General features: G+C 33.5%; 1 protein-coding gene across 1 annotated transcript in view; it reads right to left on the bottom strand.

The window, feature by feature from the left end:
* LOC129801467 (uncharacterized) overlaps positions 1–25493 on the bottom strand; it is a 34248-nt gene that overhangs the window by 2000 nt on the left and 6755 nt on the right. Inside the window, exons 4-12 of the mRNA XM_055846555.1 lie at positions 23942–24093; positions 22895–23473; positions 22509–22835; positions 19030–19214; positions 10527–10778; positions 7558–7787; positions 4895–4986; positions 4631–4823; positions 17–152 (exon numbers count right to left, since the gene is read on the bottom strand). Coding sequence (XP_055702530.1) covers positions 17–152; positions 4631–4823; positions 4895–4986; positions 7558–7787; positions 10527–10778; positions 19030–19214; positions 22509–22835; positions 22895–23473; positions 23942–24093 — 2146 coding nt within the window. The remainder of the gene's footprint in view (positions 1–16; positions 153–4630; positions 4824–4894; positions 4987–7557; positions 7788–10526; positions 10779–19029; positions 19215–22508; positions 22836–22894; positions 23474–23941; positions 24094–25493) is intronic.

Raw genomic sequence — 25493 nt, 5'->3', positions numbered from 1 at the left:
AATCCTTCAATCTAACCTCGACTTTTCGGGATTCTCCAGCTTGAGGCGAATCTGCGAAAGGAGACCAACTAGCAGTTCATCCACATTGTGGTTTATTCCCACAGAAGTCTCAATGAATTTGCAGTCGTAGGCAGTTGCCATGGCTTTCCCCTCTGGCAAAAAAAAATAAAATAAAGAAGATTGAGACAAACGATCAGATGACGCGCCAAATATTCTTCTCCCACACAAATTATGTTTAATGGGGCTTCCTCGAGTGTCTCCAAGAGAAAGAAAATGGAAGGATAAGTGATATGGCGAAGACATTTTATGCAAATTTATCTATTTTTGAAAACTCTTCGCTACGGAATTAATATCAGGCCATTACCCAAAAATTTTCAGAGAAGTTTCTATTTCCTCATTTTCTGCATATTATTATATAATTATATAGTAAGGCCATGTAACTCCGACGATTGCAAAACTCGGATACCGCGAGGTATTTAACTCCGATAAATCCATTTAAAATATAATTTATATATTTCATTCATTCATTTTCAACCGCTTATCCCTATTGGGGTCGCGGGATAATTTATATTTTTATTTCCATAATTAATCACTGCACTAACATAATATAACTATTCTACTTTAAGAAAAACCGAAAATTATATTTTTATCGGTATAATAAGTGCGTGAAATAAATATTTTTCAAACTCGGGTCAGCTGGGTTGTGTACTAAAAATTTCATGTGAATTGATGAAATAAATTTAAAAAAAAAATGCTTTTTGAAATAATAGGGTAAGTGTGCCAAATTTCGGCATAGTTGCATGCAAGCGCCAAAGTCTCAAGTTTGAAATGTAATATCTTTAATGGAAATTGACTTTTTTCATTCCTTTTACTTAAGGAGTGTTACTTAGAACCTTGTAGAAAGTTTATCGTCTTTATTTACTTTAAAATCATTCTTAATACATTTTAAAATGAATAAAAATGTATACATAGCTTTTGTACCCTATTTCGGCCACCTTTATTCTCATAGTTCCTTCACTCTTAGAAAAAATTAGTTCGTACAAGCTCATATGCAGTTATTAGAACTATAAAATATAGTAAATATAGACCCAACTATATATTTAGTTTGGGTAACTAAATGAAATAGTTGACCACAGTTAGTTAAAGTATCCTTTTCATTTAGTTATCACAACTAAATCAAAATAGTAATGGGTACTATAACATATTAGTTCCAATTACTAAATAAATGGGGTTGATACCCATCTTATTGGCTGTAATAACTATATCATATTAGTTGTGGTTACTATATAGCATTCATTGTGATGCATATTTCTTATTAGTTGCTTAAAATTCGAAAGAGCTTCAACGCATTACTAAAATAAAAACCACTCTTTACTATTGGATAACTTTATGAAAATATAGGCCCATCTATTTACATTGGTTGTGAGAACTAAAAGGAATTAGTGACCAATATTAGTTGGGATAATGATTTCATTTAATTAACACAAGCAAATATAATTGTATGAAAGCATTATGAAATAATTGCCGCAACTTATCAACGTAAATATTGTCTTATCTATCTTCTGATTTTTATGCATTAAACTTTTCCTTAAAATGAGCATCCGAGTTTGATCGAATTCAACGGAGTTAGGAAAAAGCATCGCAGTAAGGTTCTTGCGCATATATTAATATTATCGTAATTTTATTAATTTTCTTCAATATTATTGCTAAAATTCTTTTTCTATCATGATTCTAAATGAAACAAAAAATAATTCTATTGATTTGGAATGGGGGAAAAATATTTCATCAGTCCAAAAACAAGCGTTAAAGTCGCACTCTATGACAAGCATCGGAATTACTTCTCTTTACTATATTGAAAAAAAAATTTGTTGTACCGAATTTTTTAGGAGGTTATTTTGAAATTTGAGGTTATGCTGGATATAACCTAAAAATGAATATACAGAAGATACACTTAGGCGTCTTCTATACGGGGAGATTTCGAAATGCACCCCACTGTGCTATGCACCGGTGAGTCTCGGGAAATCTCCCCTAGTGGTTTATTCCTGAGATAAATTTTCTCCATCCTCTGTTATAAATTCTCCAAGTCTGCTCTAACTAAAATAGATAGTTTGAAAGACTTTCTATTTTATTTCGAAACGCTTCGAACGTCAATCACACAGAGTTTTACAATCAAAGAATTTGTTAAATAGTGGTAAAGTATATAAAGTAAATATTTATGCCTGGTAACGAACACCAAGAGGAGATGGGTCACACATCCTCTATATCAAAACCGTCCTACCGCAGGATTTTATGCCAATATTTTTTCTAAATTAAGAAAATATCGTAAGTTTTAATTTTTCTATAAATCAACCTTATTCATATACGTAAGGGTCTCTAAGTTCCTAGAAATTAGTTGAATATCACTTTTCAGCTGACAAATTCCATAACTACGCAAGGATGTCTATTTAACAATTCGACCATATTCTAATAAAGATTAAACGACACATTCAGAAAAGTGATCGATACCGTGTCCCTATTTCACCAGCTTTACGACTCTTGATAACTTTGAAAATAGTTCACAAGAGAAACATCTCTTGAAAAACAAAAAAAAATATTTAAAACCGCTTGAAAGGTCAAAATATTCGAACATAAACAAATGGAGCTTTCGAAGAGGACGATTTTAAGCGCCGAAAGATAGGCAAAAATGCACCGGTCTAAAGCTCAGTGGGGGACTTTTGTGTCAAAATGGTGGTTTCGAAATAAAATCCCCCCGTTTAGATGCTCACTAAAGGATTAGGATTAACACAAAACTGTTTGATCAAGTAATTTTTTTTTAGAATATGTGACCGATTTTAAAAGATTATGCATCTTTCACACATACCACATCGGGAAAATTTCATGAAAACGAGATTATCAAAACAAATCCAAATTAGATTTGACTGCTATGGCCCTAGCACAACTTTTATGAAGTGGCACAACTTTCAGGAAATCGAAATTCGTATCATTTTTACTTCACTCGCTTGTCAGCACAGTTCCCGATACCACCGACGATATGTCTATTTCATCCTTTCGAACTCTACTTCTTCTTTTAAACATGACAATTAATTCAATTTAGCTCAATCAAATTTTGAGTGCAAAAAAAAGTGAGATAGATATATGCAAAATATGTGAGAAAGAAAGGGATGTGAATTTTGCTTTAATCAAGTTTTCCTGATCTAAAATGTACGACGAAGTCATAAGGGCCCCAGGCACACCTTTTAGATCAGGAAAATTCATTAAATCAAAATTCACCTTTCTTTCTCAGACGTTTTACATTTGTCTATCTCATTCTTTTGCACCCCAAATTCGACTGAGTTAAATTAAATTTGTTGTGATGTTTAAAGAAAAGGAGAAGAGTGCGAAAGAGCGAGATAGAAACAGTGAAATAGGTTTAAGACAGAACGGGATGCGAATTTCGATTTCATTAAATTTTCTTGATGTAAAATGTGTGCTTACGCTATAAGGAGTGGGATTTAAATTTTAAATTAATGAAAATTTCTCTATCTAAAAATTATGACAGAGACATTGGAAATAAATCAAGTTTGAAATGGAAATAAGACGATTTTGAAGGTACAGTAGAGCCCCGCTATAGTCCATATTTAGTTCCAAATTTGACACTTGGGTCTCACTATAGTTCATGTCATTTTTTTTTAAATTATCAACGACTTTTAGTATTAAAATTGCTCGACGGCTTCCACTTTCTTTGCGATTGTAGTACTTGTCCTCGCTCTCTTCATTATGAATCACAATTATCACAACTACTTAATAAAGTTTACCAAAAATATTAAAATAATTATGACAACATTGTATGCGTACTAAAATAACATAACCTAAAATCAGTGTTTTGAAATCAACGGTTGATAAATTGTGGACTATAGAGCGATGGCCTATAGCGGGGTTCTACTGTACCGCAAGGACATATAAAATGTCATCAATAACCTCAATTGGTGGCAAAGACTGCATATTAACCTCTAAGCCAGAAAATATCATTTTAGGTTAGCCAAACATAACCTCAATTTATGTTCAAAAATAATAAATAATAATGATAAGAAGACCTTAAAGTCAACCTTAATAATCCTGACACAATATCAACAGAGTCAACAGACAATTCAACTGTTAAAGATCAAAGAATCACCATGAAAATCCTTCTCAATTACATCCCCAAATTGTATTGTCTGGGTACAATTGTGCTCTTGGTGGGCAATCAAGCACCATAGAAAGGGCACTCTCGTGTTAAGTTCTGAGACATTGGCAAACTCTGACTCTTTGGCTTTCTCACAAGAAAATCCTTTGAGTGGCAAAAAGGCCTCTTGAAACCCCCATGAATAAATCATGGCCCCCAAGAAGTCCCCTCAATATTCCATTTCCTATTTTAATTAAAACCTTCCCATTGTGTGCGTCACGCATGTTGGAAATTCCCGCAATATAGCGCAATTTTCGCCGGGAGGATAAGTTGTTATCACAGGTGGATAGCATTTGATTGTTTGGAGAAGCAACATGAGTTTCGCTTCGTTAATTAACCTGAATTATTCATTTAGCTTTCCCCATCAAAATTTTCAAGATAAAAAGTTCTCAATGAGTTTCTCTTATTTTTTTTTTCTGAAAAACTTACCTTCGGACGAAACTGTTCGACTTCGGGCCAAATCAGCTTTATTAGCCACCAAAATAACAGCTTTCTGAGCAATATTTTCTGATGTCCAGAGTCCCTGAAGGACTCTTTCAGCTACGAGGAAACTACAACGATCCGCGGAAGAGTATATAACACAGTATCCATGTGGATCGTAAGAAGATAAACAACTTTCGGGCTAAAAATTGAAATAATGGAAAATTTCAATTTTTCGAAAATGATTTTCGATTTCGAAAAAAAAACACTTACCGACATATCTGTAGAAGCATGATCAATGAAAATCAACTCGGATTCTTCACCACTCAGCAGGACTGATACAGATTTCTCACCAGATTCATCATCTGAAGAGCAATTTCAAAAGTCTCTTTAGTATTTTTGAATATTTTTTTTTTCTTTAAAAATTTCATAATTACAAATTTAGGGTAAGTGTGCCAAATTTCGGCATCGTTGCTTGCAAGCGTCAAATTCTCAAGTTTGAAACGTAATATTTTAAATACAAATTGATTTTTTTATTCTTTCTTTTGTAAGAGTGTTTCTTGGAACCTTGTAAAGAGTTTACCGTCTTTATTTACTCTAAAATAATTCTTAATACATTTTAAAATGAATAAAAATATAGACATAGCTTTGGTGCCCTATTTCGGCCACCTTCATTCTCATAGTTCCTTGCTCTTCGGGAATTCTTTCAATGTCTTTTTCACGTCATCTCGTTTGTCGAAGCTACATTTTTTGTTATTCTTTTGCATTGTATAATCTCTAGAGTACGTAAAATCTAAAAGTTCATGGAAATTCGAGGAACAAAAAAGGTGGCCGAAATTGCAAGCTGGCCGGAATTTGGCACACTTACCCTATATATTTCAAATAAGTGAAATCAAAAGTTTTTTTGTCCTTTTCAAAATATCAAAAATCGAATTAAATATCAGTAAATATCACTGTTACAATTTTGTGAAATAATTTTTTATCTTTTATTTCCATCTCGATTTCTGAATGGATAACGCTTTTTTTTAACTATTTCCGGACCACAACATATCCAGCGAACGAATTTCAGTAAAACTCACTTTATTGTAAGTCTTAGTGGTCAAATATGATACTTTTGTAGAGAAAGAATTTTCTCCGCCTCTGGGAAATTGGAAAACTCATGGGTACTCTCGTCCCCAAAAGAACGCAAAGGAGACAAACTTCAATTTTCCAAAAGCCAATAATATCAATTTTGCGAATTATTTTTGAGTGTCAAATGACTCCTTTACAATGTTGATCACTAAAACACGAAGAATTATTGACCAGTATCTTGTGAGATGTCCAGGAAGTGGTGAAGAAGACACCAAATTCCTGCTTGCCAATAGATACCTCAACATATTTCACACAATAACACTTTAAAATACATTTCTCTCAATACGATGTTATTGTAGACACATTAAGCTTTCTCAAGAGCTAAAAAAACACTTCCTGGACAATCAGAATTCACCAAAATCAGGAAGAATAGGAAAAGTTTCCTGAAAACAATCTCCCGCACTGCCAAATGTCAAAATTATCGGCCATATTGGCAAAAATGTCGCTCCCGCTTCAAATTTTGTTACAAGGTTGGTGTCAAAGAGCAAATGGCGGGCATTGGCGCGATAACCTTACATTTGACCTCTAGATTTTTGGGGACGAGAGTACCCATAAAGTTTGAACAGGTTTTTTTGATAATTTAAGATAAAATTGTTTTTCGAATTTATGTAATCTGTGATTGTTAGTTATCATAGTTATTGGCCCCGAGAGGTTTTTCCTTATTCTGGTCTAGAAATATCAAAAAAGTCACAATATCTGCAAGGAAGCAGAAAATCGAAAATTCACTATTTTTGACCAAGAATATCTAAGCTCAGGAGTTAATTGGGATCCTGCAAAAAATATCCTAGATTTGGACATCCTTATAGTTTTTAATCATCCACAAGAATCGGAATTTTATTGATTCTAGATAGGCTAAAAAAATTGTTGTTTCCATGGGTACCCAGTGTCCCAAAGGAGACGAAAGAGTTAATTCTTTCAAGTTTTATCCAATCAGAGTATTTGAATGAAATATTTGAAGTTAATAAATATTTAATAACATGTGGATAACTATTAAGTACAAAATTTGATAAAAGCAACTGTTTTTCACAGCCCCAAAAAAAATAGATACAATTTTTTAAATAAAGCATAAATTTACAAAATGTGCGTTCAAAAGAGAATACATTTCTAAAAGCCAATAAAATTTCATATTATTACAGGAATTTCGAGTGCTCAGCATCCAAAAGTGCCTCCATAAGCACATGTTTGCATTGTTACGCACTTCAAAATATGTATCACAAGTAAACTTATATTGCTTATGTAAATCGCGTTATTATCAGAAAATATGTTAGCAACAGCTTTTGATTTCACATTTTCAGGTAAGATAAATTACGCAAATTCCAACAGGATATTTTCGTGCTGTTTTCACAATAAAATTAAATGTAAATGGATATGTTTGCTATTAGAGGGGGGGGGGGAGGAATAGAAATATGAGGTGGAATTTTTGAAAAAAAAAGAAAACCTACAACACAATTTAAAAGAACTACGTGTTTTTTTGTTTAAAGCATTACCATCATCTGGATCTCTTTCGATTTTAATTTTAACTCGATTTCTCCCTTGTAAATTTGGAGTGTGTGTTATTCAGTTTGTGTTTTTGGTACATTTTGGAGCATTTTTGGTCAGACAGAAACATTGTTTTTTTTTTGTGTTTTGTGAGATTTTTTTTTGTTTTTGTGTGTGCAAACCAGATGAAGAGAAGAAAAAGAAAAGAACTCAACTTTAGTACAGAATTTAGCAAAAAGTGAGCTTCAGAAGCACACAGAAAAATGTTAGAAGGAAAACACTGAAAAAAAATTTGGGATGGGGTTGTAGGTCTGTTCGTTACTCACCTATGCTCGTATCGTATGCATGGAGATATTCTGAGGTCATGAATTGGGAGACAAGAGAACTCTTGCCGACTGCTGTGGCACCCAGCATGAGAACTCTATATGGTCCATTGCCTGGATTTGATGTGCTGCTTTCGCGACTTGAGGCTAGGCTGGCTGTGGCTGATGTCTTAGCCGATCCACCACCAACATTGCTCACTACGACAGCTGCATTTGCCGTTAGATGTTCAGTACTACAAAAAAAGTTTTAAATTTTACCACAACTGTGCTTTAAAAACCCAAAACGTACACAGAAAAAAATATTTTGTAAAATTGTTCGTAAATGTTTGTTAATTCCTATTGGGGACTTACGGAATGCTCATAAATCATATAAATCACAAACAAGTTCGTAAAAGTTTGTACTTTTTCACAAACATTCTTCGTAAGATGATCATTTGACGAGCATTTTTTTTAACCGTTCGCAAATTTTTGGTTGTCTGACAAAAATTTACGAATAAATGACAAAATTTTACGAACATTTTTCGTGTGTTTACGAAGAAATGTTTGTAAAACTACAAAAAATCTCGTCAAATGATCATGTTACGAACAATGTTTGTGAAAAGTACAAACATTTACGAACTTGTTGTACGAAGAAATTCATAAACATTTACTAACCATTTTAGCTGAGATTCTTTACAATGTCAGCTTTTGTGGTCATGTGTGAAATCCGACTTCGTCAAATCGGGCCCAAACTTTGGATTTACAAGTTTTGACACTTGCGTCAAAACGTTTTTTGACAAACATTTTGACACACGAATATCATGTGTGCTAAAAATCGATTTTCGTGGACGTTTGTTCGTAACATGTTCGTGACATTTGTTCGTAAATATTCGTAAACACACAAAAAAATGTTCGTAAAATTTTGTCATTTGTTCGTATATTTGTTCATAAATGTTTGCCAGACAAACAAAAATTTACGAACAAATGACAAAATTTTACGAACATTTTTTGTGTGTTTACGAACATTTACTTACAAATGTTTGTAAAAGAACAAAAAATGTTCGTCAAATGATCATTTTACGAACAATGTTTGTGAAAAAAGTACAAAATTTTACGAACTTGTTTGTGTGTTATACGATTCACGAACATTTCGTAAGTCCTCCATAGGATTTCACAAACATTTACGAACAATTTTACAAAATATTTTTTCTGTGTGGGCTTTTTGAAATATTCTTTTTCTGTCTATTGGCCTGATATAAACCCCTTGACATATTTTTTTAATCTCATTATTATTTAAAAGGCATACTCTTGGATTAATGTAGTTCATTTTTTACGAGAAATTTGATGCCTAATCGCAACTTCCCTGCTGCAGACAGGATTCCATCAGCAGATAATTTTACCATTATCTTCCTTATACATTCTTTCATTATCTACCCCACCGTTGGCGTCGATTATCTCAAGAGGTGCCCTATGAAGAGGTCTTCCTGGCATAAAAGTCGCGCAATATAATATCAATTAAGCCCACCCTCAGCTTCAGTATTGTTCTAATAACCCAAACTCTCCCGCAAAGAAGGATAATTGCAGAGTGTGGCGCAATAATAAAATACAATGAAATCAATGTCAACGGAAGGCTATTATAGGGTGACAGTGGAAGGTAAAATAGGTGAATTTGGATGAATTACACCAAAAGCATCACCGCGACTCCAATTTCCATTGCGCGGGAAGGTGGCAAAAATTAAATTTGCCCCAGAGACACCCGCCAAGATGATGAAATATTCACGGTGGAATGGAACGCAATCCCACAATTAATTCCAATTAATTCTTTGAAGGAATTTATGTGGTATTTCTTGGAATTCAGCTATGATTTCTGCGGGAAGCTCTCCCATGAATGTCTTTGTTATTTTTTAGGTGAATTATTTGATCTTGAACTCAGCAGGAATTCATCATAAATTTGCCCCAGCAGAGGCAATTTAAAGCCTAATTATATTAGCAAATTCTAACAAAATAAAAAAAATCAGGATAAAAAGTATTTGATAAAAGAAAGATTAAACACTCCTGAATGTCTAAAAACTATTTGAAATTTTTTTATTTCTTAAGTTCAGATAGCTGTATCACGATAGTACACTTTTCACCACCTCTAATTTTATACAAAGCTTAAAGTTTGATGCACAAAAGCTTTTCTATAACGATGAAAATTGAATTTCCGAAAAACAAACTTTTGTACAGCAACTTTGAATTTTCGATTTTGGTACGGAAAGTTTTTTAATTACCACGAGAAAAGTTTCAATCATTTAAATTTTGGAGCTTAGAAATTTTGTTCAAAAATTTTAAAACCAGAAAGCTTCCAATCTCTTTGGGTATCTTATACCAACACTGACTGAGAGAAATCCGAAAAAAGTCAAAATAACATTCCGGAAATGTTAATTTTACCCTGCAGTATTGATCCGAAATCGGTGTAAATATTACCCTTTTTAGATGTATTATGGGTTAAAGTTACCCTTCTTTCATGTTGATTTTACCTTTAAAAGGTGTAAAATTAACATTAAAAAATGTCGATATATTTTTACACCCGAAAAGTGTTAAAGTTATGACGAAAAAAAGTTAATCGTAGCCTCTTTTTTCTCAGTGAAAAGTTTTAAGCTCACACATAATTTTTTCTTTTTTTTTTCAAGAATATTCTGAATAGATAATAAATAACACTAAGAGAAATCCGAAAAAGTTAAAATAACATTCCGGAAATCTTAATTTTACCCTGCTTTATTGATCCGAAATCGGTGTAAATATTTCCCTTTTTAGGTGTATTAGGGGTTAAATTAACCCTTTTTCATGTTAATTTTACCCTTAAAAGGGTGTAAAATTAACATTAAAAAATTTTGATATATTTTTACACCTAAAATGTGTTAAAGTTACGAGGAAAAAAGTTAATCGCACTCTCTTTTTTTTCTCAGTATAATATAGTGAAAATTATTCAATATTTATGAAACAGAACTCACCTAGAATTTGAGGAAGCCACGCTGTTGTTGGATCGACTTCTGCGACTCTTCAGGGAATCCCCTCGATTTACAACACCCTTTCCAGTGATGGAGAAATGCCTAAGCCTGTAGTATTCCTCTTCAACTCCAGTGTTGGGCATCGAGGCCACTCTGGACCGTTGTTGAGGAAGACTGAGCTGATTGGGCCTTCCCGATGCCCTACTTCCTGGTGTTTTAACTGACTGTGACCGACTGTGATGAGGGGAGCCATATCTGCAAATGACAGAAGACCTTTGCTTTTTTAAAGATGTAAAAAGGATTGCTAAAATGTAAAAAACCCCTTGATAGAGACAAAATTCCCAAAGTGAGACTATTAAAGTCTCACCCGGAATCCTAGAAAGAGAGAAATGTCCTAGAGAATCGCCTCATAAAAATTCCCCCCTTGAGGCGCCATAAAAAGTTCCAACAGGCAAACACTCCAAATGGTCTCTCTGTTCATGTAAACGCACTTTTACTCTTGAATTTTATTGCCACCAGCAGGCGATTAAGTGCGTCGTGAAATCAAGTAAAATCTCAAGTCCACCCACTGTGCAAAGAGTCCTCCCGTCAAGGCACCCACATTGCCACTCCCGCCCCTGGACACACGAGCAGGTGATCTCACTTGTGTTTCTGTTGATGTCGCGAACATTTGAGACTTAATGCGATTTTTTTTATTTAAAAAATGATTAACCATAAAATGTCTGTGAAGTGCTCTTGTTGGTGCACTTAAAGAGTCATTCAATCGATTTTATGGGAATTGAGAATCAGCAAAATAATTCGAAAGGATGATTTGATTTTTATAAATTCAAGAAGTTTCCCCAGACATTCTCAATGCACACTCTGAAGGAGAATAAAGCTTTTTCCATCGTTCGATTTTTATTATACCACCGATCCCCCTTTCTAATTACCCTTTTTTGCATCAAATTATCATTCTTTCTCACAGTCTCTCGTGGAAATGTTATCATGCAAATTTACTTCTAGGTGAATTTATACTAAACATGCAGAGTCATTAAAGTCACATTTGGTGAGATTCACTACCATCACCGTGACTGTCTCACTCCCTCAAGTACAAAATGACAACGTTAACTCTTGCTCAACATTTAATTGAAAATCAATGTTTTCAATTAATTTTCCCACTCATGGAGAGTCCTCCTTTTCTCTATTGTCCAGTGAATAAGCCACCGTGGAAGACATCCCCCATCCCCCATCCCCCTTCATTCTACTGTCATAAAATAGAAAAGCTTTCGTCCACCCTCTAGTCTCTTGTTAGTGGATGTTTTACAGCTAAAAAAAAATCGGGTCACGTGCAAAAGATGATGGTACAAAAAGAATATAACAGAAAATTTTCATGCAAATCACAACCTTCCATCCCGATGTTGGATTGTTTTTCATGCCAAGGAGATGAGATATTTATGTTGTAAAACACCCACAAGTCATTTAGGAGGGACTCTGGTCCAAAGTCACTGAGCATAAAAAAAAAGAGATGATCATGCTCGGCACGAGGCCTCATTTAGTGGACACAACAGCACAAGAAGCTTTATGAATTTTGGATGAATGCCATTTATGGTATTTTCACGAATTTTCCAGCCAAACAACCTCAAGGGTAAGGGTATGAAAGTGAATTATCATCACTATTTTGTGAGACAACAATGCTAATTTGTCATTTTGTGTTGGATTTTGAGGGATTTTGCAGACGGTTACGACTTACTAAAATTCTACAGATGTCCGGGAATTTTAAATTATTTGATGAAAATAGAAATAGTGGAAAAAGCTAGTAGGGGGAAGTTGGGCACCTTTGTATATGGGGTATCATTGAAATTGAGATTTTTCTTTTATGTTTAAGTATCATAATGTAAATATCATAATGTAATTTAGCTTCTCAATCTAATTCACAAAAATTACAAAAAATTTATTAATTTACAAAAAATTTAAATTTACAAAAAAATTTAGAAAATTTACGAAATATCTTTTCTGGTGTGGATATTTTTTTTAATAAATGTCAGTGATATCAAATAATTTTTTTAATTTTATAAAATTCAGATTTGTAAATAATTCTTTGCAAACGCTACAATATTGCGGTCAGAATTAAAAAAAAACATTTATAATCTCTTTATTATAGCATAGGATATATTGGAGTAATTTATATTTGCCTTAAATTGGATTTTTGGGGCTTAGTGTTTCAGATGGATAAAGCGAAATAAGGTCACAAAGAAGTACAAGCCCAAGTACTCAAGAATACCTACTACTTTACGGTTTATTTATTTATTTATTTTTTGTTATCTAAAACCTTTATAACAGTGCAAGGAGGAAATCCCAAACATCCAAATTCGACCTGATTTTAAATAACTCTGTTGTACTCCACTAATCAGCAGAATTTCTGATTTTTGGAGAGGCAGTCATACACAATGTGCACAATGTTAAACTTGAGATGAAGTCCAACATTTGTTTATATTTAATTGAATATTTAGCAGACTGCGAAAGGATTCAATAGATTCGATTCAAAATATTTTTTACCCTTAGAATTACTTAAATATAATTGTAACGGTGTCGGTTAAGATCCCGAACCTCAAAATCCTGAAAAGATATAATCCTGAAAAGTCAAAATCCCGAATGGGCCAACATTCTGAAAGCCAAAATCCAGAAAGTCAAAATTCCGAAAGCCAAAATCCCGAAAATCCAAAATCCGTAAAAACCCAAATCACGAAAGTTGAAATCCTGTAAGGGAGATGTATAGGTCTATGGGATAGTCATCTTTTTTGGCTTTTCGGAATGTTTGGCTTCCAAAATTTTAACTTTCGGAAGTTTGGCTTTTCGGGATTTTGGATTTCGGGATTGTAGCTTTCTAGATTTTGGCTTTCGAGATTTTAGCATTCCTGGGACGCCAAAATCCCGAAAACCAAAATCCCGAAACCCGAAATAACGAAAGCCAAAATCCCGAAAGACATTATCCTTCAAGGGAAAAAGATCTATGGGATAGTCATCTTTTGGGCTTTTCGGGGATTTTAGCTTTTCGGAATGTTTGGCTTTCAGGATTTTAACTTTCGAAATTTTGGCTTTTTGGGATTGTCGTCTTCGGGATTTTGGCTTTCGTGATTTTGGCTTTCATGATTTCGGCTTTCGTGATTTTGGCTTTCGTGATTATGGTTTTTCAGGACTTAGGCTTTTCGGTATTTTGGACCGGGCCCCAATATGCAAATATAATTTGAATTTAAATAAAATTATAGAGAGGGGATGAAATACTTGTTACGGAATTCTGGAACATATTCCAGTAATGGTAAACCTCTATGGCTCAACATAATACGGAGATTTCCTCTTTAAAGACACTACGAAAGAGACCCTTCATGTAAAACGATTTTAAGTACAAATTATTGCTCTTTGCATACTACTTCTTCCAAATCTCCAACCTATTGAAAAGTTTAAAAATGTAGATTGGAAACGTTACGAATTTCTCATTTTTTTTTAAATTTTCACAATTTTATCAAAAAATAAAAATTCTAAACAAAGTAGAGTTTACTTAATAATAAAAAGTAAAAAAAAAACACTTATCAATTCAAAGATTTTCAATGCAATACCACTTTTTTTATTTCCCCATTAAAGAGTAGATAAAAGATGCAATGTACATCATTTGTGTGAAATAACCCTCTCTTGGCAATTGTAATTTACTGATTCTGCTAGATGATTGTGAGGTGAGAGGACCTCAATGGAGCCACTGGAGGATAATTCAGGGCAATACAATGGGAAATCACACCAAATTTATGATACTGTGGATTGTTGTCGAAAAGTAAATTAATGTTCTTGACTTCAAGTCAATAAATCTCTCTGAAAATCCCACAATCGTGACTTGTACTGAGAATGTCAATTAGTGCCTTTCTATGGAAATATACCCAATTGGCAGCCTATTCAAAGTTATATACAATTTAATTTTAAAACACAAGCCAAAGGAATTAGTGAGTCTTGTGATCATTGGAATTGTTTATACAAGAAATTAAACAATTGAGCACGCTTTTAGAAATTAATTTCTGCCACCGGAAGAGATTTCACCGCCGCCAAATATAACAACAAGATGGATATTCTTAGGCAAAGTTTATTATTGGCAAAACATATTTCCAAATCTCATAAATTCCTCACCTATGCAAATGAAAAAAAGAAAAAAAAACTTCTCTGAATACGAAATAAACATTTGGAGGTTTAATTGTTTCTTGGCAAATTTTTGGCAATGAATGGTGTAAATAATTTAGAAATTTTCCCCTCAATATTATAGATTCTTGAAATTTTCTCATGACTTTGACGCCTTCTCAAGTGGAAGTCAAAATTCAATCAAAGCTCAATTGAAGTCACGTACAATTGGGCTCAAGATCAAGTGTATAGCTGATCATCCTATTAATCCACTTTGAAGCTAATAAAGAAATTGGATCATCTTATATGATCGATTGTGCGTTGATGAACCAATTTTGCATTAAAAATAAAGTATGAGGAGGTGTGCAGAGCAATTTCCTAGAAAAACCCATGATGAGTGTGCTTTATGAAAAGTGAGATAAAAGTGTTTCCCATCTTCATATTAAATTTCACGCGACGACAGTGAGTCTGATGAGATTTTCCGCGGTACTCCCCCTCATTTATCACACGATGTGTGTTTTCTTGCGTCAAATCAAATAACTTTTATCATTGGAACTGGCGATGTGAATGCGAAAAATATTATTGCTCTACATTTTCATATTAAGCCTGAGATATTATGAACAAGTCCAAGGAAGAAAAAATACACAGAAAAGCATATAAAAACACGTTTCTACGAAATGTCATTAATAATTTTTTTCTACATGTTTTCACACAACTAAAAATTTATTAATAACGTGTCAAAAGAATCGGCTTTTTTCTAGTAATTTTCTTTTTACAAGTTTTCAAAAAAATAAAAAAAAGAAAATCTTTGCATTTGGCAATGGTTCAAAAGCAACATGGTGTGAAAACGTACAGAGTATGGCACTTAAATTGTCGATCCAGCTAAAACTAATATCGTATTTTAAAGAAAAATAATTTCCAGCTGCGCAATTTCCAGAAAAAAAATGTCGCATTTCAGAATGGAAAATTTAAATAGCAAGAAAATACAATAATACAAAAAAAAAACTAGTGGAAAACAACATTTTTCAATTATAATAATGGTAACCAACTACGAAAATGTAATTTGGGGAAATTAATTGAAATTAGTTTTTGTATATCGCGTCAGTTAGAAAATTCTTGCGCATTTTTAGTGAATGGTTTCTTTAGACGGAAAAAACATTTTCGCCAGTAAAAAGTGAAATTTTATTATTAGAAAAAATTTGCTTAGTATATGGACAATAAAACAAAGGTAGTCTTTTTTTTAAATTAGGAAAATTTTATGAAATCAAAATTCGCGTTCCTTTCATTCTCAAATTTTTTGCATAATGTCTATTGCTGTTTTTCACTCTTTTGCAGTCAAAATTCGATCAAACTGAATTGGATTTGTTCTGAAGTTCAAAATAAGAAGAAGAGTGTGAAAGAGTAGGATTATGTAAAAAGTTTGAAAAAAAGATGTGAATTTTGATTTCATCAAAATTTCCTGATCTAAAAGGTGTGCAGAAGCCATAGAACAACATTTTTTCGCCACTTCTTTTATATCAGGAAAGTTTAATGAAATTTAGTTTGTCATTACTTTTTTTTCTCAAACATATTCTATGTTCTATCCTGCTCTTTTGCAGTTTTCTACCTGTGAGTGTCAAAATGAATTCAATTTAGATTGAAGTGCGAAAGATTGGGCTAGACATATGTAAAAAGTTTAAGAGAAAAGGAATGGAATGGAATAATGAATTTATGAAAAGTTCTTTAATTTTTTTATGAAAAGATTGATGTAGGAGAAGTGGGGCTGCTTTGAAATTCGGTTTTTTCTCCTATTTTAAAATGGAATTGAGCCTTATCATGATGTAATATAGCTTCGTTATTGATTTACTGAGCTAAATTATATCATAATAAGGTTCAGTTTCTTTTAAAAATAGGAGAAGACCGCCCAATTTCGAAAGTGCCTCACTTCAAAGGAGCTCCACTCCCCCTCACCATTATATATATTATTTTCTCTGTGGATTTCGAGTAGTAAAGTAAAAATATGACTTTGCAACTTTTTCAAAAATTTCATGAAAATTTCTTTGATTTGAGATTCATAAATTAAGTAGGGGAGACTGGGGCAAAATTTGTCAAAACAGACACTTTATTTTTTCACAAGCTATCAGAGAATCTGAATGATTTCTATTGAGCATATTCTTTTGGGAAATTTACTTAATTTTTATTCTACCATTTGACAAAGTTCACGTTTCTCTATCTCGAAAGGAAATGCGCTTTTCAAGCCATTTTCCAAAAGATGATTCTGTAGAAATTCTCTGTCATTATCTTTCGCTTTGTTACAAGCTCTCGTAAGTGAAAAAAATATCCAATTGAGATATTTTGGTGGGAAATTAATTCTTTTATAACTTTATGCAGACCATTTTTTTTTATAAATGGCGTCTACACACTAGTAGAATTTTATTTTTAAATGCCTTTTTTAAAAAATTCTGTCGTTTCTGCCTACAAGGATAGGGGAAATTTTCTTTAAAAAGGCATTTTTTTAAAAAAAATTCTACTAATGTGTAGACGCCATACGAGAAATGTGCTGTTCGTAATTTTCCAAAAGCATTATTTGACGCTGGCGTAGAAATGTCAGCAAGGCGAATTGGGCGAGTTAAACTGAACGAATTTTGCCGAATAAAATGTCATATAGCAAAACGAGCAAAACAGAAGAAGAAAGGTAACAGGAGAGTGCGCTTTGTGTTTATAGAATTCCAGAGAAATTTAACCTTAAAAACACATCTATCATGTGGGGAAATCTTCCAAAAATCCTTTAATGTCCTTTTCTTGAAATTGCGCTTCGCCAAAAACCGTCTGCACTCTCATCTGAACCAGTAAACTAGATGTTTCTTTTCGCCGTGTGGAACATCGACATCCTTCGTTTTTTTGTCCATATTGACAAATTTTACCCCGAATGCTCATTTTTAATAAATGTAATTCTTGAGAAAAATCTGTTTGGAAAATTTGCAAACGGATAACAGATTCGTGTTCAGGAGATCCAATTTATCCAGCAAATATACATAATATTATGCATAAATTTTGGAAAATAAATCAATGAAAATTGATATCTCCTGAAGTGCAAATATTTTAAAAACAGAGTTAAAAATTTTAATATTTTTTTTATATTCTATATAGGGTAAGTGTGCCAAATTTTGGCATAGTTGTATACAACCGCCAAATACTCAAGTTTGAAATGTAATATTTTTAATACAAATTGAATTTCTTTGTCACTTTTTAATAAGGAGTGTTTCTTGGAACCTTGTAGACAGTTTATCGTCTTTATTTTCTCTAAATTCATTCTTAATCATTTTTAAAGGGAATAAAAATGTAGACATAACATTGGTGCCCTATTTCGGCCACTTTCATTCTCATAGTTTCGTGTCCTCCCGGAATTCTTTCAATATCTTTTTCAGATCATCTTGCTCGTTGAAGCAACGTTTTTTGTTATTTTTTGCATTGAATATTCTATAGAGTATGCAAAAACTAAAAATTTATAGATATTCAAAGAACAAAAAATGTGGCCGAAATTGCAAGCTGGCCGGAATTTGGCACACTTACCCTAGTCCTTGCTCAATTCATTAAAATCTTGGAGGTTTCTAAAGACAATCTATGGTAAAAATTTGAAACCTCGGTCTCTTTTTTCTTGGAAGATATCGAATTTTAAAAAGTTCGATTTGACAAATTTGCCCCAGTCTCCCCTATTGACCAAATTTGACTTTACTTGCTCATATTTGATATATTGAGCTTTATTTGCATGAGAAATTTTTGTTTTTAATCCTAGGGTCTTTTTAAAGGACAGTCGCACTTATGACAAACATGTTTACAAAACAAATCTTAGTGTGTTCATGGCATAATTGGAATACAGAGACTTGGTAAACCATTAAAAATGATTGCGCCACATATTTTAGACTGACCTGAAATTCATTTCATTTAAATTAATTAATACTTTTCCTGTTTTTCCGCTTTATTTGTAAACAAATTTCAAATGAAGGTTTCCTAATTAATTTTACATAAATCGTACAATAGGTTCCGCTGAAAGAAGTTTTAGTGAAATACAAAAAGAGGAAAACATTACCGTTTACTTAAATACGCCTAAAAAGAAAATTTTCAAATATTATCGTGTGAGGTGAGGGAAAATCGCATTAGGGCAAGTCAAAAAATGTATTTTTTTTTACGATTAAATTATAAAATCGATATAAATTCTCTAAATTACTATCTCCTAAATTACTACGTCTCTGTCTCTGTCTTGGGAGCTAGTGTAAAATGCAATTTGCTCAACATCCTCACGTGATCAATTTCTGATTGAAAGTTCTCACGCGATTTCCCAATTTTCTTGTAATCCCAGCTAAGAAGATGAAAAATGGTTAAAGCTTACCTCATTTCAAAGTCCCTAATCTCTTCGGAGGTGAGGGTGTTTGTGACATCAAGTAGTTGTCTCATATTTTCTTCACGCTGTTGCTTCTTCTTCTGTCGTGACTCCTTACCCTGCTCCACACTAATAAAATCTGTCTCGTGCTTCAGTAAGAAAGTTTCCACCGAATTATCCAAGCTCAGCGATGCCTGGTGAGAGAATAGTAATAAATTTTTATTGTATCGACACGGATATTTATAGCCTAATGTTTCAATTTCATTCTCATTCTCAAAAACGATACACCGATGTTTTTTTTTCTTGCTTCTCTTGCAAAAAAATTAAAATTAGACGCACGGAGAAATTGGTTTTGTATGTGAAAAAGATGTTCTCACGAAGAAAACCAAATGTTTCTAAATATCTCGAATGTATTTTTTTTCATCTCGCAAAATATAGACGCAATACAAGAGCTTTTTTTCTGCGGTTTGGATAAAAGCCTTGACTCTCATGCAAAATATTACCATTCACGCCTTCAATGAGGTTTTCACAATTTTACACACTAAATGTTTACAACCGATACTTTAAATTCCTCTCTCAAAACGTCCAACTGTTTCAGTAATTGCGAAAAATAAGACAATTAAATTCAACTTGATGTTCCATTTCTAATTGAAATTTGTGATCGTGAAAATGTTACACGAAGCTTCCGCTTTTGTGAGATGTTAAACCTGGTTTTAATAGAAAAGTTGAATCAATTTGGCAATTGAGAGGCTCAATTGAATACCTACTTATGTTTTTTTTATCAAGTTTTGTTTAAATATAAATTAATCACGATAAGGAATTGATATTCAATCAATATTTCCTTCATGGCCTCAAATCTGAAACCAAGATCAAGATCAAAATTTCAAGCTGTCAAAAATTACTAAAATCAAGATTTGATATTCTGGCACGCTGTGATTGTAGAAAATAATGTGTCTCTGCTAAGAATCAAGAAATCAAGATCATCCACACTTAACGAAACGTCATCGGTCTCAAAACATTTATTTGTTTCAGTGATCCTGACAATTATATATTCAGAGAAAGCAACAAAATTGATTATTTTGAGGGTTTTCTCAAGTGAAAGTTAACTAATAGTCAGTGATGGAAAGTCGTGGTGAGAAGGGAAAAGGTAGAAAGATGGAATATTGAAAAAAAGATTGGTCCTAAAGAGCCCTAACCCCAAATGTCAGAATTCATTCCAAGTTCAACCGGAGATCCCAGAAAGAAAATACGTGGCCCCAAAGTAAATTTAAGACAGAGGACCATTTATGTGGATTTTTGCACTAACCAGAAATCGGCAATAGAGCCTAGTGCTTCTGACTTCGAGACTAAATGGACAGAACTTGGAAATTTGTTCAATAAAGTAGGTCTGTCTCAGAAATCTGTAAACGATTGGAAAAAGAATTTCCAGGCATGGATGTACCAAATCCGCCATAAAATGCAGATGGATGACGAGTACCAAAGCAACCCAGCAGTACTAAGTACTCATTGAACAATTTGGAGAGTAGAGCAATCTCTCTTCATGGTATAAAGAGTGTTATTGGAGATGATGATCTCAGTGCTAAAGGAATACCAGAAGATGCACAAAATCTTCCAGAAACTGTCAATGAGAATGGAGTTGAAATTCTTTCTGGAGATTCTACAGTAAATACTTCGATTTCCATGCATTCTGATGATTCCCCACCAGAAATCTTCTCACGAATCTGTGAAAAAACTTCCATGGACATTCTTTCGGAGAATCTGAAGACTTAATATGGAAATGAAAAGGCAAAGGGACGCAGAAAAAATCAGAGAGAAGAACGTTACCTAAGTGCATTCGAGAAACTCAGTGACGGAATTCTCCTGATTGCTAGACACCAAGATTCTAATAATGAATAGAGCTTATCAGAATTGATTATAAATCTGTCATTTGATTTGGCAAAAATATTAAGTGTGCTTAACACCTTGAAGTGAAAAGGTAGACGTGAAAATCGTTGAGTATCCTAGTGTAAAGTCATTAAAAAATCCTAAAACAGGACACACGAAAAATTAAAATTTTGTGAAAAATTTTAAAATTTATAATAATCTATCTATCCTCTTGCTGCTGTTTGTAGGAGATAGCTTGTGCTTTAGCCAAATGAAGAATAAATTTTCTATTGTTAATCAATTTTGCAGCAGAAGTATCCTCACACAAAATTTTACTTAACTTCACTATCTTGATAATTCACAGTACCTATGAGAGGTTCTTGAAATTATTTCAAGAAAACAAGAAATTTGACGTTTTGAAATCTTGAAATATTGATTTCAAAATTGGAAATCTTGAAATCCACACGGTTTGTGTCTTGGATTCCAAGATTTCAAGACATTTGACAGATTTGACATCTTGATCTTGATTTTTTGATTTCAGAATACCAAACTTCTAATTTTCTTGATCTTGGTCTCAAAATTGAGGCCAATATCTCTATTCTATAGTTTCTAAATTTATAAAGAAATTTTAAATATAAATGTAATATCAGATTATAGAGACTTGTAATGTTTTCTACGAAATTCTGAAGACATTTTCGCACTAAATTATCTATTCCTGGAAAAATATCTACTCCTTATCGAAAATGTGAAATATTTTTTCCATTTTACTTGTCTTTTATATTTTTTTCAACCAAACTTTTTATCAAAAGTTTATGAGCATTTAATTTATTTTTTATGTAACCCTCATAAATTTTAATTATCTGATCATCTTGAAGATCTGTCTCAAAGGCCACACTCCTTGGTTTTTTTAATCGTTTTCTATATTCAGCAATTAAATAAATGAATCACTTCCTGCGTCACAAACTCTATTTTGTCACACACTTGTCTAAAAAATGATAGGAAAATTGTGACATTGTAAATGAAAAATCCTGAATCACACTCTGCGTGAGAAGGGGCTAAAGCCTGCAATATTTTTTCTCAGTATTCTCTATTGCTTAAGATCACAAAAAAAAAATTGTTGAGAAGTTGAAAAACTTAATCACATCACACACTGAATCATGAGGAAATTTTAGGATGCGTGACTGAATAATCACTATTTATGATATTTTTGAGATGATGCCATGATCTTCAGATGATCTTCGGCATCATTCCCTGAAGATCATTGCTATTAGATCATAAAAATAAAAGTTATACCTTAATGTTCTCTTTAGCACGATTCATCAACTTCCAGCACAATTTATTCATTTTCATTAATTTACTCTCACGCGACGTCATTGATTTGTGCACTTGATCTTTTCTCAAAAAGTCTTCTCTTTTAGAGCTTCAACACTTTCACTCTCTATTTCACATAAGGAGTGTAATGAGAAGAATCTCAAATAGTTCCACAATAAGAATGATAATGGGATTTGTCATGTCGTCACTTGATGCAATTCTGTGTGATTTATTCTTCAATCAATTGCCTCATTCATGCAATCACAAAATCCGAATTTAAAATAAACGTGTGATCAAAGAATAGAAACACGTACTTGCTGTACAACGATCGTAGCTCGTGGTTGAGTACAGACTGCGGCGTCGAGTGGATTGCTCGTGACATTTATAGCATCGCCACGCTGCATGATCTTCTGGCACTCTTCCAAGTTAGCGTCATCACCGCGAGCCGACGACGGTTCCTCTGCGAAGAAGTCAACTCGGAGATCGGGCAGAGGTGTGGAAGTGCCATGAGCTCCGCCCGAAGGGCTCGAGTCACCCTTGGGGGCCATTTGGTCAAATTTCGTAGTAATCTGATCGAACTTGGACATCCCCGAGTGGTCATTTTTGGGAGAAAAAGCATCATACTTTCCCGTATAATTTCCCTGAAAATGTAAAATTCCCCATCTTCCATCGTTCATCTTCATTATTCTTTTCAACTCACCTTATTGACTCTCTTAGTGGATCTTCTGGATGGTTTAGGCGTAGACTCAACATATTGCATCATACTTTCTTGTTGTGCCAGCAATGTGTACTGCTGGAAGACATCCTGTGGTCCTTCGTACATTCTTCGATCCTTCAATTCAATATCGGACCTCTTGATGGATTCCCTCATAGGACTGTCCGGGGAATCGTATCCCAAGCCAGTATCTGAATCAAAAGGAAACTTAGTTTCCTCCTCTAGCGCAAAGCACTCCCTCTGAATGCGCTCGTAGTCGAGAGCTTCCCGATCAAAGGGGAACATTGTGGAATCTGTTTGGCCAAAGCGCTTCTTAGCACTCATCCTCTTACTTAAGATATACTTGTCTTTGAGCGCCACTCTACCATTAACTGGCTTCTCACACTTCTTTTCATCCTCATTCTGATCTTTATGGCGACTTTCTCGACGTTCTGACCCTTCCTCAAACGTAAACAAAGGTTGATTTTTTTCCAACGTTCTTACACTCCTCGGAGATGGTGGACGATCAAAAGGGAAGCGACTTTGAGATGTAACTGGAGCTGTTTTGGGTTGATTCGAAGGATCCTATTGCATATAATAATGCACATTATTGCTTATCCCAAACTTCAGGGTTAATTTAATGAATATTATGATTTTGTGAATTTATCCCAATCCATCCTTTGAGTAATATCTGGACTAAATTAACAATGAAAAGTGATTCTTCGATGATTTATGCGATAATTCACTAATCAATCTCTAGAGAGGCCGTGCAAGATGAAAAGTGCTAATCTGGGAAATATCATCCCTCGTCACATGGTAAAATTCTATATTGGGTTCCAATTGATGAGCACCCACATCTCAACACGTGCGCTGAGGGATGAAAATTTTTCCTCACGAGAATATGGACTAATTGAATTCAGTAGGACACCCACATATGGTGATGCTGGACCGCAATTAGTCCATCGTGCTCGCCTAATTTAATTGCTAACGTACCTCTTCGTAATTGAGCAACAAAGGAGGATCCGGAGCTGGGGATGTAATTCTATTACCGACCTCTGGCGCTGCCTCATCAGCTTTCTGGGACTCCTTGTCTATTTCCGCCTGGGGACAGCCATTTGTCAATGGTGGCGTCGGGATGTTTATCGCTGTTGTAGGTGCTTCATCCAAAGAACTCAGCAAAGGTTCCATCAATCCAGAAGTATCTCCTGAAAATAAAATTATTGCAGTGCTTCTATGTTTCAGGGCAGGGCACTTACTTTTATTAGTATACCCTCCCTATACCCTAAAAAGGACTTATTCGGCGTAGCAAATACTGAGCATTTTTGGCAATTTACTTCAAGTAGTAGATTGTCTAAAACTATTCTTAATCAAATTAAATTAATCTGACTAGAATAATCCATTTCACTTTTCTAACTTTCTTTTTCATTAAAATATTTGTTTTACAATTTTCAACTCATGATTTATATCGTGTATTGTCATATGATGGCCTTTCTGAAACGTTATTAGAAAAATAATTAAATAAAAGTTATATGAGAACTTATAAAATGCTCAAGATTTACAAGATGGCGTGTTCGCCAGTTTGATTTGACGTTTCTGTCTGCCATATTTTGAATAACTGTCAAAACCTAAAACTCAACCGATTGAACAGATATTTTTGTGGCTGTATGGACCCGAGTGAGTCCGACAGCCTAACATAAAATAGAAGAACAAGAAGAACTGAAATTTTAGTATATGTTGTAGTTGATTCTAAAACCGTTTCAGAACACATATATAATTTGACCTAGGTCATGCTATTGCCTGAATACAGAAGCTCCAATTTAAAAATTTTGGTACCTTTTTGAATACAGAACTATTGGGCGCTTCCTTTATTGAATTCACCACTTATGAATATAGCAGCGTTATCATTAGATGATACGATCTAACAAACAAACGAAAAAAAAACTGATATTTATGCTTATATAGGGGAAGTGTGCAAATTTCGGCCAGCTTCTAATTTCGGCCACTTTGAGTGTAATTTCGGCCATGCAAATAAATTAATTAAAATTGTGTATGTAATCTTCGAATAGTCAATGAATTCATTTTGGTTTTAAATATTTATTCATTCACATTCATTCATAAAGACCGTTAAATTTTAGGTATAATTTGAATTTAAATTACATTGTAAAAATTCAGTGTGAAAAGAGTCTTACAAAAAATGTGACAGATCGATTGTGTTTCTACAGGAGACTCTCCCAAATTCTGGCATTTGGGACCGAAATGTCAACCGAATTAGAGAGAAATTCGGGCAGCAAATTGTTTGAAATTCAACGATTTTTTGTTCATCTGCATACTCATATTGAGTTTTTATGCTCATTGCTATTTTAAATTTAATGAAAACCTCTTAATAATGCAAAATCACATCAAAGCTAAGACAAATCATGACAAATTTGAGCATATTTGCATCATTTGATAATCATAATCAAACTTGAAAAATGACAAAAAACTTTTTCGAATTAAACTGCCGCCCGAATTGTAAACGTAGCCCGATCTTAATAGAGCCGAATTAGCGAGAGTCTACTGTAGCAATCTTCTGATTTGTGGTGAAGTGCAAAATATTTTCTTTCGG

Source organism: Phlebotomus papatasi, chromosome 2 (assembly GCF_024763615.1).
Source record: "Phlebotomus papatasi isolate M1 chromosome 2, Ppap_2.1, whole genome shotgun sequence".
In the NCBI taxonomy this organism is placed as follows: domain Eukaryota; kingdom Metazoa; phylum Arthropoda; class Insecta; order Diptera; family Psychodidae; genus Phlebotomus; species Phlebotomus papatasi.
Note: the sequence above shows the minus strand (reverse complement) of the source record. Positions and strands in the feature narration are given on the sequence as shown.